This window comes from Heloderma suspectum, chromosome 4, assembly GCF_057233095.1.
Source record: "Heloderma suspectum isolate Gila_16-S chromosome 4, 16-S_ref, whole genome shotgun sequence".
Classification (NCBI taxonomy): Eukaryota; Metazoa; Chordata; class Lepidosauria; order Squamata; family Helodermatidae; genus Heloderma; species Heloderma suspectum.
In genome coordinates, this window is record NC_139461.1 from 140896397 (window position 1) to 140911306 (window position 14910).

Here is a 14910-nt window from a genome sequence, read left to right on the forward strand (position 1 = left end):
CCAGTGAAGACATTTCTCTTTAAGGGTTTGACTCTGCTGTTGCTTTATGTGATATATTGTCTATTCTGTTTTTGTGTGTGTGTTTTTACTGCTGCTTTTAGCTTGTTAATGTGTTTCAAAGATTAGCTTTGTTTTTATATTTTGTAAGCTGCCTCGAGCAGCTCCTTTTTTGGAGGAGAAAGCAGGGTAAAAAAAACTTAAATTAATATCTCAAGATGCACTCGCATCATAGTAAATAAGTGGGTACCACTACCTACCTCATGGCAATATTATGCACATTTATTTGGGAGTAAATCTTATTGAACTAAGTGAACTAAATAAATTTTACTAATTTACTTACTGAAGTAAGTGGGATTCCTGAGTAAATATGAATAGGATTGGGCTGTATATACAGGATTACATCCATATACTCCCAAGAAATTCAGGAGGTACTAGCCACATTACTAGGCCAAAACAGGATAGATGAATATTACTGAAATGCCCTATTTCTAGGGAGTGGAATTATGGAGTTAAATATGAATTCTTCTTGAGGCTTCAAACTGATGCTAATGTTAAGCCCTGTATAGTCTAAGCACAACATTTAATTTTGCATGAATGCATTTATAGGAAAGCATTTTGTTGTTTTCTTAACTTCTCTAAGAGTCAAGGTACACAAGTTACTTTATTATTTTTGAATAGCATGATAGTTAACCACCAACCCTGTAAAGTAGATTAGGCTGAGAGAGAGTGGCTGGCCAATCACCCAGGATACTTCGTTGTGGCTGAGTGGAGCTTTCAGCCTGAATCTCCTTAGTCCAAGTCCAGTGCTATAACTTCCCCAGTCTGTTGCCCTCAAGATATGTTGGACTGCAACTCCCAGCATTCACGGCCAACATGCTGGCTGTGGATGTGGAGCATTGCAGTCCAACAGATCTCAAGGGCACTAGATTGGGGAAGGCTGCTGTAACAACTATACCACACTAACCATGGACTTTTTCAAAACATATATAAAATCATATTGTTGACAAGCTACATTCAAAGACTGTGCTGCACTACTGAGCTGTGGTCTTTCCCCTTCAGGTGGAAAGGGCTCGATGGGGGTTGGACTTGATGGTCTTATAGGCCCCTTCAGTGTACTATTCTATGATTCATCGCCATCCTGGGAAAAGGTCAACCTGCTAAACGTATATCTTACCTTTCCACCAAAAATGGCACTCTCAGGCTTCAATTAGAACTCTGTGGCCTGATATTGGACCCTAAAGACACAGACCTAGGTATGAATTTGGACCTCTAAGCCACAGTTACTAGGCATCTCCTTGGACTGCTTTACTCTAATTGTCTCACAAACCTACCCATGATATACTAAGGATTGTTGTAATCACTGCATTTTCTTTTCCCCTTAATTAGTGATCTTCTTATATTGTTTGGTGTGTTCTTCCTTTTCATTGTCTGTATTATTTCAGAACAAAATACAAAGTGGAAAAAATATTTAGCAGGTGAACCTGTATAATTTTAATCCTGAGCAGATCCTAAGCATGCTTTGAGATTTGACAGGGTCGTTGTTGGCAGCAGAAAAGTTTCAGTTAGCCTTATCATGGAAATGTCATTATGCACTCTCAATCAAAATTTGATTTGATAAGGTTTGGGAACTGCTTGTTATAGATAAGATACCTACACAGATCAAAGCCTCTGTTCAACCAAAATTTAAAGATAATGTTCCGGAAAAATGGTTTTAATGTATTACCTATATAGGCTCAAACAAAAAATATGGGGACAACCAGTGAGATTAAGCTCCATGTTTATTCCGTTATGCTGATAGTAGTGCATATTGATATAGGTATAATTGATCTGTGCAATTCAATAGGTACTTTTGTGGACATTTTATATAAGTAATGTCTGAGCTTGTTGTATTGTAAGCCTGGGCAATACTTAAGCAGTATTACTTTGGCTGTTATTGTTATGTAAACTTTTTTTAATCCTTACACTGAGGGATTGGAGTGAGAGAAAAGAAAGATAATCAAGAATGGTTTCCTATTGAGTACACTATAGAAGTCCAGTCCTGGAGTTAAGAGTGCATGAATGACAGAGGCCAGGATGGAAGGGGAATGATTTTCTCTCCAAATGGAACAGATAAAGAAAAAAGTGTCACAACCGGGTAGGGAGTATCCCAAGGACATGCGTGTGAGTGATGGAGTGAGACAGACCTTAGGACTGACTTCTGAATAAACCTCCCTAGGGCACAATGTTAGGAAAATTGTGCTGATTGAAAGATGGTATTGTTACATGACTTCCACTTCCCTGCCCAGTCAGAGATTCCAAGGGCACAGTGCTTGCTTGTATTTGGATTCCTTTGGAAGGAGAGATCACTGGAAGCGTATGACCATTTTGTAATATTTGGTATATTTACAAATGTACAAGTAGAGTACAGGCAGGGGAAAGCAGCATAACACTCATTAGCAGGGTTACCCCTTGTTGGATCCCTAGACGGAGATACCTGCACCTCCCACCATACCTTCCAACCTTCAGATTACTCTTTCTGCAGTAGTTTGTGCCTGTCTTATTCTTTGTCTCTGCCCTCAGGTGAAGGGGGACATGAGTTGCCTCCCCCTCTCCCCCTTGTTTCTAATAGGCTTCACATTCCAAACCATCCTCTCACAATGAGTTCCATAAAGACACATTCCACCCTAACAAAAGGTAAGGCCTGCCTGCGAGTAACAGTAGGTTCAAGGGTAAACTTCAAAGAAGCAAAACATATTCTTTAGAGCATGGTCCATGGGCACAGCTGGTTCACCCTCCCCATGCACTGCACCCCACTGTAATAATTTCCCCTGTGCCGCCATTAGGCTTGGCAGAAGCCCCTGTTAGCTTGTGTTGTATTTGTGTATGAATGTGTGCATGAGAAAGAGAGTATGCATGGGTGTGTGCATGTCTATGTATGAATAGGTATGAGAGAGAGTGTGTGTGAGGTGGTCCTGCCCCCTGCTGGTATGCAGACCCCCCCCAGGCTAGTCACAAGGGGATAGGGCCCTCAGGCTGAGCCTTTTTCCTTATCCATGATGTAGAGCAGCTTTCCCTCAACCATGTGCACTCCAGATGTGTTGGGACTACCATTCCCAGCACCCCCAGCCAGCTGGGGGTGCTGGGAATAGTAGTTCCAAAATACCTGGAGGGCACCAGATTGGGGGAGGCTGCTGTAGAAGGAAGCTGGACTGGTAAAAATGAAAATATAGGGCAGTGAGACCTTTTTATATGTAGTTTATTTTCTCCCATTTTGAAATGTGCAGTTGTTGCTAGCAGTAAAACAAATGCAGAAAATCCCATTCAGATTCTCAAACATAAATTATACAGTACAAAACCCAAGTGATAGATTTCACAATGATAAAACTCAAACTTAACAGAAGATACTGTTTCCTCAGCTGGGTGCAAAGTATTATCTTTGTCAGTCAGCAGGGTTCAAACAAACCCCTGTATTTTCCCAGTGACTCAGTAGAGTGCAAACACATGCTATTCTCCAATAGCCCTGTATCGTGCAGCCCAAACAGCCCCATGAACTGTGAAGGAAGCAAGGAAACAAGCACACATGCATATAAAGGATGACAAAGACAGATTCCTTAGGCAGCACTCCAGAGAATTTCAAATGAATCCGGATCAGTCATTTTGCTTATGCAAGCAGGTTGTACAAGAACGTCACATGAGGAAGATGAAGTTGCAGCCAGAGAATCTGTATTGTGTGCAGACACTTGTTTCACACTGCTAATAGTGGACATAATTTGTGGAAGGGGTTGTTCATCCACTTGCATCAGTGCACACAATGTTCTCCCCTTCCACTCATTGCCCAAGTGATTGTCTTGTCACAGAGTAAGTTTATATGATTAAAAGGATCAAGTGATAAAGCTTTTCCTGGACTGTTCCACTTTGTGCTACAGGTGGAGAGGGGGGAATGTCAGCTTCACACATATGTACAGAAAATCCTCCCTACATACAGAAAAATAGCATGTTCAGGAGGAGGATTTATTCTTGCTTTTTTTTTTTTTAAATGAGGCGCATTCAAACATGCATCCTGAAGTCGTACAGTCCAAGAATTGCTTCACCATGTGATTCTTCTGACTTATAAACTGGTCCTCAGTCCATTAGACCTTAGATGCTGACCACTACCATGAAAAGGCACCTTTTCATGCCCAGATTAGATTCTGTCTCGCACTTCGTGTGTTGCAGCAGGCTCTGCTCCTGGGTAGGAAGTTGTATTGCCTGGCATGCAAAGTGCAGTTCCTATAGGGCTCCATGTAAAGAAGCCTCCCAAGAGCCAGTGTGGTGTAGTGGTGAGAGTGTTGGGCCGGGAGATCCGGGTTCTAGTCTCCCCTTGGCCATGGAAACTCACTGGGTGACTTTGGGCCAGCCACAGACTCTCAGCCCAACCTACCTCACAGGGTTGTTGTTGTGAGGATAAAATGGAGAGGAGGAGGATTATGTATGCCGTCTTGGGTTCCTTGCAAGAGGGGAAAAAAGGCGGAATATAAATGCAATAAATAAATAATATATGTCTATCCAGCAGTGCAGCGCCTAGTTCCCTCCCCTCATAATTTCCACATCTTTGGGCTTGACAAGCACCTGGCTAGTCAGGACAAAGCAGGCTGCATCCAAAATTACCTTGCTATGATCAGCAGGTGATCCCCACTGGAGAGTAGACGACTAAATCTTCATTCCCAGAAATGGAGCAAGATTTAGATGACTATAACTTGCTCCACCAGAATGCATTAATTTCAGGGGAAATGGGACCACACTACTGGTTCGTGCAGTACAGTGATTTGAAACTGCTATCACTTCATGGACCACTGACAAAAGTGTGATATGCTGAAGATCAAAGAATCTAGATCTAACTGGAGAACCGAGCTCTAGCAAGAGAACCCAGAAGACACGTAGCACAGAAGACACATTCATGGAGGATAGGTCTGTCAACCGTAACCGCTAAATGCAGCCTCTTGATTCAGTGCCAGTATACCTCTGATTACCAGATGCTGGGGGCAATCTCTTTGTGAGTTTCACAGGGACAACTCGTTGGCCCTTGTGGGGACAGGTGGGCTAGATGGACTCTTGGTCTGATCCAGCACAAGCCATTCTCCTATCCACATTCGGAACAGCTCTCCTCCCATACACAATCTCTACTCTATAAATTCCCTGTAAAAGTACATTTGGTTTGTTGAGAGGTACAGCAATAGAAGCAGGGAATCTTTGTCTTACTCTTATTGGCTTGCTTTAGATGCATTTTAGCATGGTGCATATGAAGGAGAAATAGGGGCTTTTTTCCTTTAAAAAGTTGACATATACACCACCCCTTTAAAAAATGGTTGTTAAATGTGTTATATTCAGGTGCTTGCAATTATGGGTGTCATTTTCTGCTTAAATGGCAAAAATGCGGGCTTATCAGCAGGCATTGCAGATTTCTTAATTCCACCTCTGGCCTCAAGCTTCAAAACCAAAATTCTCCATTGCCAGTTTCCATGTTTATCTATTAGCCGACAAATGCATTTCTAAGAAAGCCAGAGTAAACCAAGGTAAGCTATAGAGTAACTGGAACTTTCCAAAACCTGAACTACATGGAAAAAATGAAATGTATTTCAGGGATACATTTATTATTGGTTTTGCTCTTGTTACTGCAGTTCTTCTTAATATATAATTATAAAAGAGTAACTAGTGAAACATTATTTGTTTAACAAAGGCATTCAGAGCAGAAGACAAGTAACTGTAATAATCAATTAAGCAGTCAGAGCCAAACTACACGTGACGGCAGCAGTCACATTTGTTGTTCATCTGTCTTCCCTATTCATGTATAAAATTGGGGGTTGGGAATCTGGTGTTTACATCATGAAGGTACAGGGTAAGGGGAACGGAACCCTCATCCCCTTACTTCCCTGTGGTCCATCATCCCAGGCACTCTTCTCTCACCCTGACTCCAGCATTGGAAGCGAGACATAGGCCCGATTCACATGTAATAACAAGCCAGAGTATGGGAAGTTGTTGAATCATGGGTTGTTGTTGAATCATGGATTGTCATTATGTGCAAACCCTGCACAATGGTTCAGCTATGGGTTGTTAACCATGAACAACCCAGAAAGAAAACCCATGGTTTGGTTTTGGGTTGTGAACTCTGGTTTGTTCGTGGTTAGCAACCCATAGTTAAACCATAGCGCAGGGTTCGCACATAACAGCAACCCATGATTCAAGGACAACCCATGCTGAACCCCAACTCTGGATTGTTGTTACATGCAAACCAGGTTAGTGTGGGATAATTATAGGAGGCAATTGGAGTACAGGGAAGTAAGATAGGTGAGGGATGAGAATTCAGCTCATTTTACCTGTATGCCCCCTTTGATATAAAACCAGACTCTCTACCCCCGTTTTATTTGTGATACAAACCTGATTGTCCACATCAGGTCTAGTTTGGCTCTTGGTTTCTCTCCTTTATTTCAAAGATAGACCCAACTCCACTTATCATTTTTGAAAGTAATACCTGCGTCTCAAAAGGGAGTTGCTTCAGTCATTCTTAAGAAGTGACAAGAGGAAGTGCAAGTCAGGTCTGCTTCCTTGCCCCACATTTCCAGCCTCACCTAAAGGCTAGGGATATGGGGGAGATGCACGCTCTTTCCTATGTTTGGAGAACACCCTATATCCTTACAGGATAATGTACATCTGTATCTTACCAGAGAAGTGCACCCAGTGCATTTGTTTTGCAATTGGGACACTAAACATGGTTGTTTAGGAGGAGGATAATGTAAGCCGCCTTGGGTTCCTTGCAAGAGGAAAAAAGGGGGGATATAAATGTAATAATAAAAATAAATAAAAAATAAATGTACCATAAAACTCTATTGCCCTAATTCAGAAAGGAAGGTCTGGATGCAGAAGCAGGCATTTGCCTTTGTAGGACTAGTGATTTGGCTGGATGCATCTTTTGATGCAAATGTGGATATTCATTCCCATCCAGGTGTTGGTAGAACTTGCACGCAACTAGCTTTACACAACTAGCTAGTTGTGTAAAGGCACAAAGGTAGAAAGTGATAGGTTTTGTTAAATTAGGATATCTGCAATTTATAGGAGGTTAGGACCATTACAGTCTTTTTTCTTTTCTAGCTGAGATTTTACCAAAAAATGTTATAGAAAGTGACAGTTCATTCAGTGATGTCATCAGGCCAGCACTGGTTAACCAAAGAGCCCATTCCACAAATTACACAGAAAGAGGTGGAAGAATTCTGGACTATACTGTGTGTGTGTGTCATATTTTTTAATGTACCATCACATAAAAAGCTCCATGGGTATACAATCTGTGGCACAATCCAGAATTCTACCACCTCAGTTGACCACTTTTGTTCTGCATAATGTGTAGAATAGCTCTTTTTAAAAATACTGAGTTAGCATTTTCAGCAGCCAATATAAGTCCATGTTTAATGGAGTGTTTAATCACAGAGGGTGGGTTGGTATAGATAGTGGAGGAAGCTAAACAAGTATATTATTTTTAAACAGGAATCCTTCTTTTGAATGTGGGACGACAGGGCTGTGGATGAAATGTATGCCTAACTTTGTTGGCTTCCTTTCTCAGTTTTCATCCATTTCTAGGCTGTAACCCCGCATAATTGGAAATCTGTAAAGCAACCATCTAAATAGCAGTGGATTGACAAAAGTTGGGAGACCATGATTGTATACAAACTTACTCCGCAAGTAAGGAATCCTAATTTTAAAAAAAGGAAACATAGCACCATGGCTTCTGTTCTTTCCTATATGGAAGCTCTTCAAACTACTGCTCAAATTTCAGTCAAGGACAGATGCCTACTTATTGTTTCTGATACACATGTATTTTTTCTAATACGCATGTATGCATGCTTTATAAATGCCATCTAAACTATATTCAATCTTTCATTAGATAGTGAACTTCTTCTTAGGCTATTTTACTTCAGTTGTCCCACCATATGTCCATAATACTAAGGATGATAATCTCCTGAATAGTCCTTCAGCCATTGATTCATGACTATGAGATTGCACCCTAAATCTCTTCACATTCAGTGGCGCTTACTCTCAAGTTAGGATGTTAGAAAAATCAGTTGTAATTTTTGCAAATTGTGACTGAAATTTGTGCAAATTGCAGCCACAAATCTCCGTTTCTACAAATTACAGCTGCCTCGATGGAGTTTGGGGAAAAAGCTGTGGCTTGGCCCACAAATGCAAGCCAAGCCAGACACCCTGCGGAACTCTGTCAAGCCAAAAGCAAGATGGAGTTCCAAGCGATGGACATCCCTACTCTCAAGTAACTGTGCATAGGATTGCAGCCTTAGATATTCTCCTGTTATAATTCTGTTTTCAGCCTGGCAACTCTCGTTGGACAGGAAGTTACAGAGAGTGGATGACACCACAGAAAAAGTATTACTCTGTGTACTTGATCTTTGTACTTCTTTATTCAAGATGTATTCATAATCTTTAGGGCCTTTGCATAAGTCCAGATAATTCATTTGGGATATGGTCTTCCAGAGTTCCACACTGCACTCAGGGACAACCTGAGAGCCTGAGGTGGAAAATACAAATATTAATTAACAGGGGACACAATCCACCAGGAGGTTCTCCTGCACAAGTTCAATTTAAATGAATGTGAGCTGCACATGAGCAATACTGTTCTTTTGTGCAGTTCCAGTTCCTTTCAATGGGCTTTAGAACATAAGGAAAGCCCTCCTTGTTCTGTTCCAGCATCATGTTTCCAGCAGTTGGAAGCCAGATGCCCCCCAAAGCCACAAACTGAGCATGGAAGCAATGGCCTTTCTCTTTTGTTTGTCCCCCAGCATTTGGTATACTGCCTTTGAACATAATTGGGAATTTCATTTAAAAAAAAGATGCTAGGCCATTTTATTGCTTGACCAATCCTTCATGAATTTGTCTAATCCTTTTTGAAAGCCATCCTTTTTAAAATTTTAAAACTTGTGCAGGAGATCGTCGAGGAAGATTGTGCCCCTATGGGTCTGCTCCATCAGTCTCCCTCTTTACACCCCTTAATGGTACCACAGTCCTCATGGACTTACAAGTGATCCCACCGCACACAGTGGTGTCATCGCATTTTATTCTTTTGGCGACTAGATGCCTGGTGTTCTCCATCTTTGCTCTTCAGCTCACCAACAGTAATTTCAGGGAAGGGGGAGTGTAACAATATTACTATGCTACATAGGTAATAGATTTGGCTCTGTCCCTGAGGATATGAAGCCCATTTGGAGTGAGGGCAATGCTTTCTACACAGATCACATGGGTCATAGATCATAGAATCATAGTGTTGGAAAGGGCCTACAAGACCATCAAGTCCAACCCCCTGCTCAATGCAGGAAGCCTGATTCCCAGGTGGTCTCCCATCCAAGTACTAACCAGGGTTGACCCTGCTTAGCTTCTGAGATCAGATGACCACCACAGCCAAGTGGTGACCAGGAGGGTGATTCTATCAAATCAGGGATTACAACCAGGGTTCCGAAAATGAACACTTTATCTACTCCTCTTATAGTGATTCCAGAAAATCACCATAAGAGGAGTTGATATAGTGTTCATTTTGGGGCTCTTTGAATTCTGACAAAGATTTTTTGCAAATTTGGGCCTCCTTTTGGCTCAGCCTTATGTCTTGAGATGCTGCTTTGCCCTGCCCACCTTATTTATGATAAGGGTAGGACATTCCAAACTCATAGCTTATGATTCCTGAAGCTGTGCTATTAATTCTTGGCCTGGCTTTCCTCCAGAAAGCCACATTACCTAACTTAGGGCTTTAGTATGTCTAGTGAGGCTGTTGGGGGTAAAAGAGACACAAAGGACAGATGCCTCTTCAAGGATCCCTCCAGTCGAGGGTCTTTTGCATGAAATCTCCCATTTAGTGGTGGATAAAAACAAGCAATATGCCTGCTGGGGGATGGAAGAGTGAATCACTCAGTGTTCTTCTCCAAGGTCCAACGTTCTTCCTGGTCTGAATGAGAGCTTGTCATTTTTTAAAATGTCCATTGTACACCATCTTATTTCCAAGAATGGTGGACATAATAATTGAAGAAGCCTCGTCATCCCCTGACTCCGCACATGCGCGCGCACACACCAGAACTGGGACCTACCTTCAAGTGGGAGAAGAGAAAGGGGAAGATGTGTTTTTGACACTCCCCGCCACACACACACACACGCACACACACCTGTAACTTCAGGAGGAGTAGGAAGTATTATTGCACCTTTTGCTACAGGTAGATGAAGAAACTATGTTGGTGAGTGGATCAAGGGGAGATGATAAGATGGAATGTGCGTATGGGCAGGCAAGATAGAGAGATATCAGAAGTAGGCAAGTGCAGTCTTGGGAGAAAAATGGGAATGATAGGGGGGTGGGGTCTCCCTCAACTGCAGGCCTTTTTCATTTTTTTTCCAGTGGAAGAATTTGAAATTTGAGGGGAGGGAATGAGAATAATGAGTGAAATGTTTTTTTATGGCAGGGTTTTAAAATATTGTTTTGGCTGGACTTTATTCCCTCAAAATGGTTTTTAATAGCACTGTGAGATAATCTACAGTATTATAAGGCCACAGTTGTGTCACTTTGTTAAGGATGAGTTGGACGAATCGGCTTCTACCATTATCACCAGAAATTAGGGGGTGATAGGTTCTATAGATTATACTGAGAAAACAGCTCAGAAGACTGATCTGAAACTTGACCTTGTAGGAGAGGTCAGTTTGATGATAATTCATGCTGATTTGGGGGTAGAAGGGGTAAGAAATGGCTTAGTTACAGGAGTTTAAATTTTAATGAGTGACCTCCAGCAGTTTGACAAGGTAATATCTGTTTTCTTTTCATAGTCTTTGCTGGGGTTAAACTTTATGGGCTGATTTCTCTGTTTGTACAGCATCTTTCGTGAAACTGTTTGTTGTACCAGGTTAGAGGGAAGGTCTAGTATGTGTTGTGCCCTAGTACTATCATAACATGTTTGTAGTTCTTCTTAAAAATGTGATTATTGTTGCTGTTGTTGGTATTATTATTATTGGATTGTTTATCCTATGGAAGTTCGTAAGGTTTGTCCCTGGGTGTGTCCAGAACAATCCTGTATCATGCGAATGAGTGTGCTGCTTACCAGAAGACAAAATAGAGGAGGAGGAGGAGGAGGAGGAGAACAACAAAGTTATTATGTCAGTTTTATGGTTAGGCAATTGGGAGATATTGAAGTTTGTGGGGAAAATAGGAGCTAGAGTGTTAATTCTACATCAAATGTATACTTTATTTATTAGGCCTGTACACTGCTTCGGATTTGGATTTGGAAGTCCAAAAGCATGATGGCTATTTTGTGCACCATCTGCCATTTTGTGTCACAGGCCTAAGCAACAGGGCTCCCCCTAGTGGATGAATGGAACTTGCCTACAGGGCCCCTAGTGGTCATGGGAGACATTGCAGGCTGAGCTCTGCATTCCTTTGCATGGAACTAGCCTTAGCACGTCATTATTTACTGATAAAAAAATTCCGGCATTGCTATAAATAGCAACACAGTGCATTTCAATGGGACTCAGCTGACGGACTCATACTTTGATAGGCCACACATCAACACCTCCCCTTTTTATGCAAAGTGGAAAAGGGATGAGGTGGATGTTGGGCTGGCACTAGGGGAGAGCAGGGCTAGGGTAAGAGAATTGAGCCCAATTCTCCCCATACTCTAGGGCATCTAGTTTGACAGAAAAGAGAGTAGTATACCTTTCTATATGAGAAATGGTTTCTAGAGTTCCCTAGTTCGTGCTGGCATTTTCTGTACACTTGCAAGGGCCATTTCAGTTGCTCAATTTACATGTCTCAGAAGACCCTGAAATTTACAGGCATCAAAAGAAAAAAAATCTTCTTTTTGGCCTAGAAGATATGTCAGTAAACAAACTATCCATAATTTACAAGTTTATATGCGTACCAGCTATTTATGCCACTGGAATTTTGTAATAAAATCTTTCAGAATTCTGGACACTTAGAGCAGCGCTAAACTTCATGAAATAATAATCACCAGTTGGATGCTTGTAATGTAGGATGGTAGCTTTGGTTGTATGGTAGCTTCAGTTGCATAGTCTCCATGCATCTGTTCCAGTAAACAGACAAATCTGGGACTTGGGTCCACCGCTCTGCCACTGACAACTATCCAGCTCCAAGGTAGTGGTTAAGCTGGAAATAGCTACAGCGCAGGATACCATACCATAACCATATTGCCTAAATAGCACATCTGTTAAGGGCATGGCCCTTAACAGCTTTAATTTCCCAGCATTCTGGAGCGTCAGTGAATGTGGAAAAGCCTTAACAGATTAAAGCAAAAGGTTTTTTCTTAATTGAGTTAGGTAATTACAGTCCCTCTAATCTGAAGACATGTACAACTGAAATTCTATTCATTCAGGCTAAAGATTGACAGTACTTTCTTAAAGAGTTGGAAATAATTTGAAAGAGGGGTCATTGATTGCTGTGTTTACACTCATCTCCCTGAAGCGGCATGGAGTTGTGAGCAGTTTGTATTCTGTTTTTGGATAGTGTTGATTGGAGAGGGGAGACTGTTTCTAAGACAAAATAGTTCCCTCCCCCCAATTTTCCAAGTAGAAAAAACCAAGATGTTTGTTTATTTATAACTATATATAATCACCTCTAAAAATCCTCTCCAAATTACCACAATTAAAATATCTTACTATTAAAATTGAAGGGGTATTAAAACTATGCCAAGCTTTAAAAAATAAAACAGATCCACAAACAGGCAGAACTAAAATAAAATGTGTTCAGCCCATCTAAAAGACAGCAAGAAGGGGCCAATCTAATCTCCCAAGTTTCTCATATATTACATGGTGCACTCTTTTTCTGATATTCAGGTTACAAAAAGTACATCACATTACTGAAGAGATGTTTCTCTCCATAGACTTCTGTACAGCTTAAAAACTAATGGAGCTTGTTTAATGAATATGGATGTTCTTTAAGCCTGAAGTGCTGTCTGCATTTCTTTTGTCAAATGTATCTGTTTTTAGGGGAAATTGGCAAAATCCACTTTTTTTGCCACATCTGCATGTTTTGTATTTTAGTTGGATACTTCACTCATGTTAGTAAAGGGCCAAGCAATAAATAATTATCCAAACCCTGGCTTTAACTTTGCAGGGAGATAAATTCATGGGAGGTTCCACACAGATACATCAGAGGTTATGTTGCTCACTATGCATTAATGTTGACAGGTGGTATTTCTTTAATACTTGTTTCTGTGCTGGGGTGCTGAATACAGATTTTCTTCTCTTGGTTTCTCTCATTCAGGGCCGCATCTGCAGAAAAGCTGGAAAATCAAAAAAGTCCTTCAGCCGTAAGGAAGCGGAAGCAACTTTTAAGAGCTTGGTGAAGACCCACGAAAAATACGGGTGGGTTACTCCTCCTGTGTCTGACGGCTGATGCTACTTGCAACTTACATCAGACGCTATACAAAACAACACAACAACAAAAATGAAGTACTCTTTGACATTTCCTCAGTGCTGTATACCACATCCATCCTTTTTCTACTTCAGCTTCTGTTAGGTATCATGAATGTCATGGAGACGTCCAAATTATTTATGAACAGATCTGTTTACAAAGGGAGGGAGGGGAAATGCTGTATAAGATTATATTTTGGAACTGGTGAATGATCAGTGGATCATCTTTAAGTCACTTTAGAGCAGATGATGAGATTGTATCACTTGCCCCCCGCCCCCCGCCGTACTTCATCCGAGCCACATTGTCGCCTGCTTTTTCTCATGGCACAGCAACACCAACCAGCAGTACTGGAAATTCCATCCATTGTTGCTTAGTCCATTTAAATGTAAAATGAAGCAGTTAATATTTAAATAGGAAAGTGCACTGCAGATCCATGTTTGCTGTGCTGTTTTTAATCTATGTTTTCAAGCAGGTCAAACTAACTTGAAGATGTGTTTTTTCTGTGGAGCTGTGGTCTGCTGTGGCTACATTTTAGACCTCACTTGTGCTCTGTAATATGACCTTCGGTTCATTTAAAAATAGTAGAAGAAGATGATAATGAAGAAGAATTCTAGCAAAGACACAAGCTCTAGTGTTTGGGCGCGGGAAAGTACCCAGTTGGTCAAAATGTGCTAGCTATGGTAATATTGTGGTGTGGTGTTCACCAACAAAACCGATGTGACCACATGAAGGTCAGGTGACGGAAAGCTTTGGATACCAGATGAACCTATGCCAAGGGGCTGCAAGGGGTTGGTGACCAAATACTTCTTATCTTCCTAGTAGGATGAGGTACTTCTGGAACAGCAAATTTACCTGTCTACTTCTGCAAGAGCCAAACAAAAAGACAAAATGCAGAATAGTTAATCTTAAATGTATGGTACTCAATTTGTAATGGTGGGCCGGTTACAAAATCTAAGTCAGGTTTTTAGGAACTGAGGCATTTCTATGACTATTTGCATGCCTGGATCCCCCACTCCCCTGATAGACAAGTATGTTGAGCCCAATGTCAGAGAGAATCAGCTAATAGATAAATGTCCAGCAGGGTTACTAAGGATTCATATTCCATCTTCTATTAAACAAGGTTTTTAAGACTTCATATAATGTTCCTAAAAATATAAAGGGTGAATTTGAAATGTGGAACCCAAATGGAGAATCATGTTGGACACATTCTAAATAAACTCAAGCAAACCATTTCATTGCCTCAATACATTTCATTGTGTTTGAAGAACTACTGTGTAACTTTAGAAATCTTAAAATCTAACAACATTATTTGGTGAGCAGACTATGGCATTGTTGCTCATAAAGTACAATGAATTAAAAATTTGACAACACAATCCTGAGTGTGTTTACTCTGGAGTCAGCCCTACAGTGTTCAGTGAGTCTTACTCCTTAGTAAGTGTCCTTAGGATTGAGACCTCAGTCTGCTAAAAAGCTTTCCATCATACACTCTGCATAAA

General features: G+C 41.1%; 1 protein-coding gene across 1 annotated transcript in view; it reads left to right on the top strand.

The window, feature by feature from the left end:
- Positions 1–14642, top strand: part of UBE2QL1 (ubiquitin conjugating enzyme E2 QL1) — a 31471-nt gene extending 16829 nt beyond the window's left edge. The window contains exon 3 of the mRNA XM_084848158.1: positions 13265–14642. Coding sequence (XP_084704284.1) covers positions 13265–13396 — 132 coding nt within the window. The 3' untranslated portion in view covers positions 13397–14642. The remainder of the gene's footprint in view (positions 1–13264) is intronic.
- Positions 14643–14910: the final 268 nt, after the last annotated feature.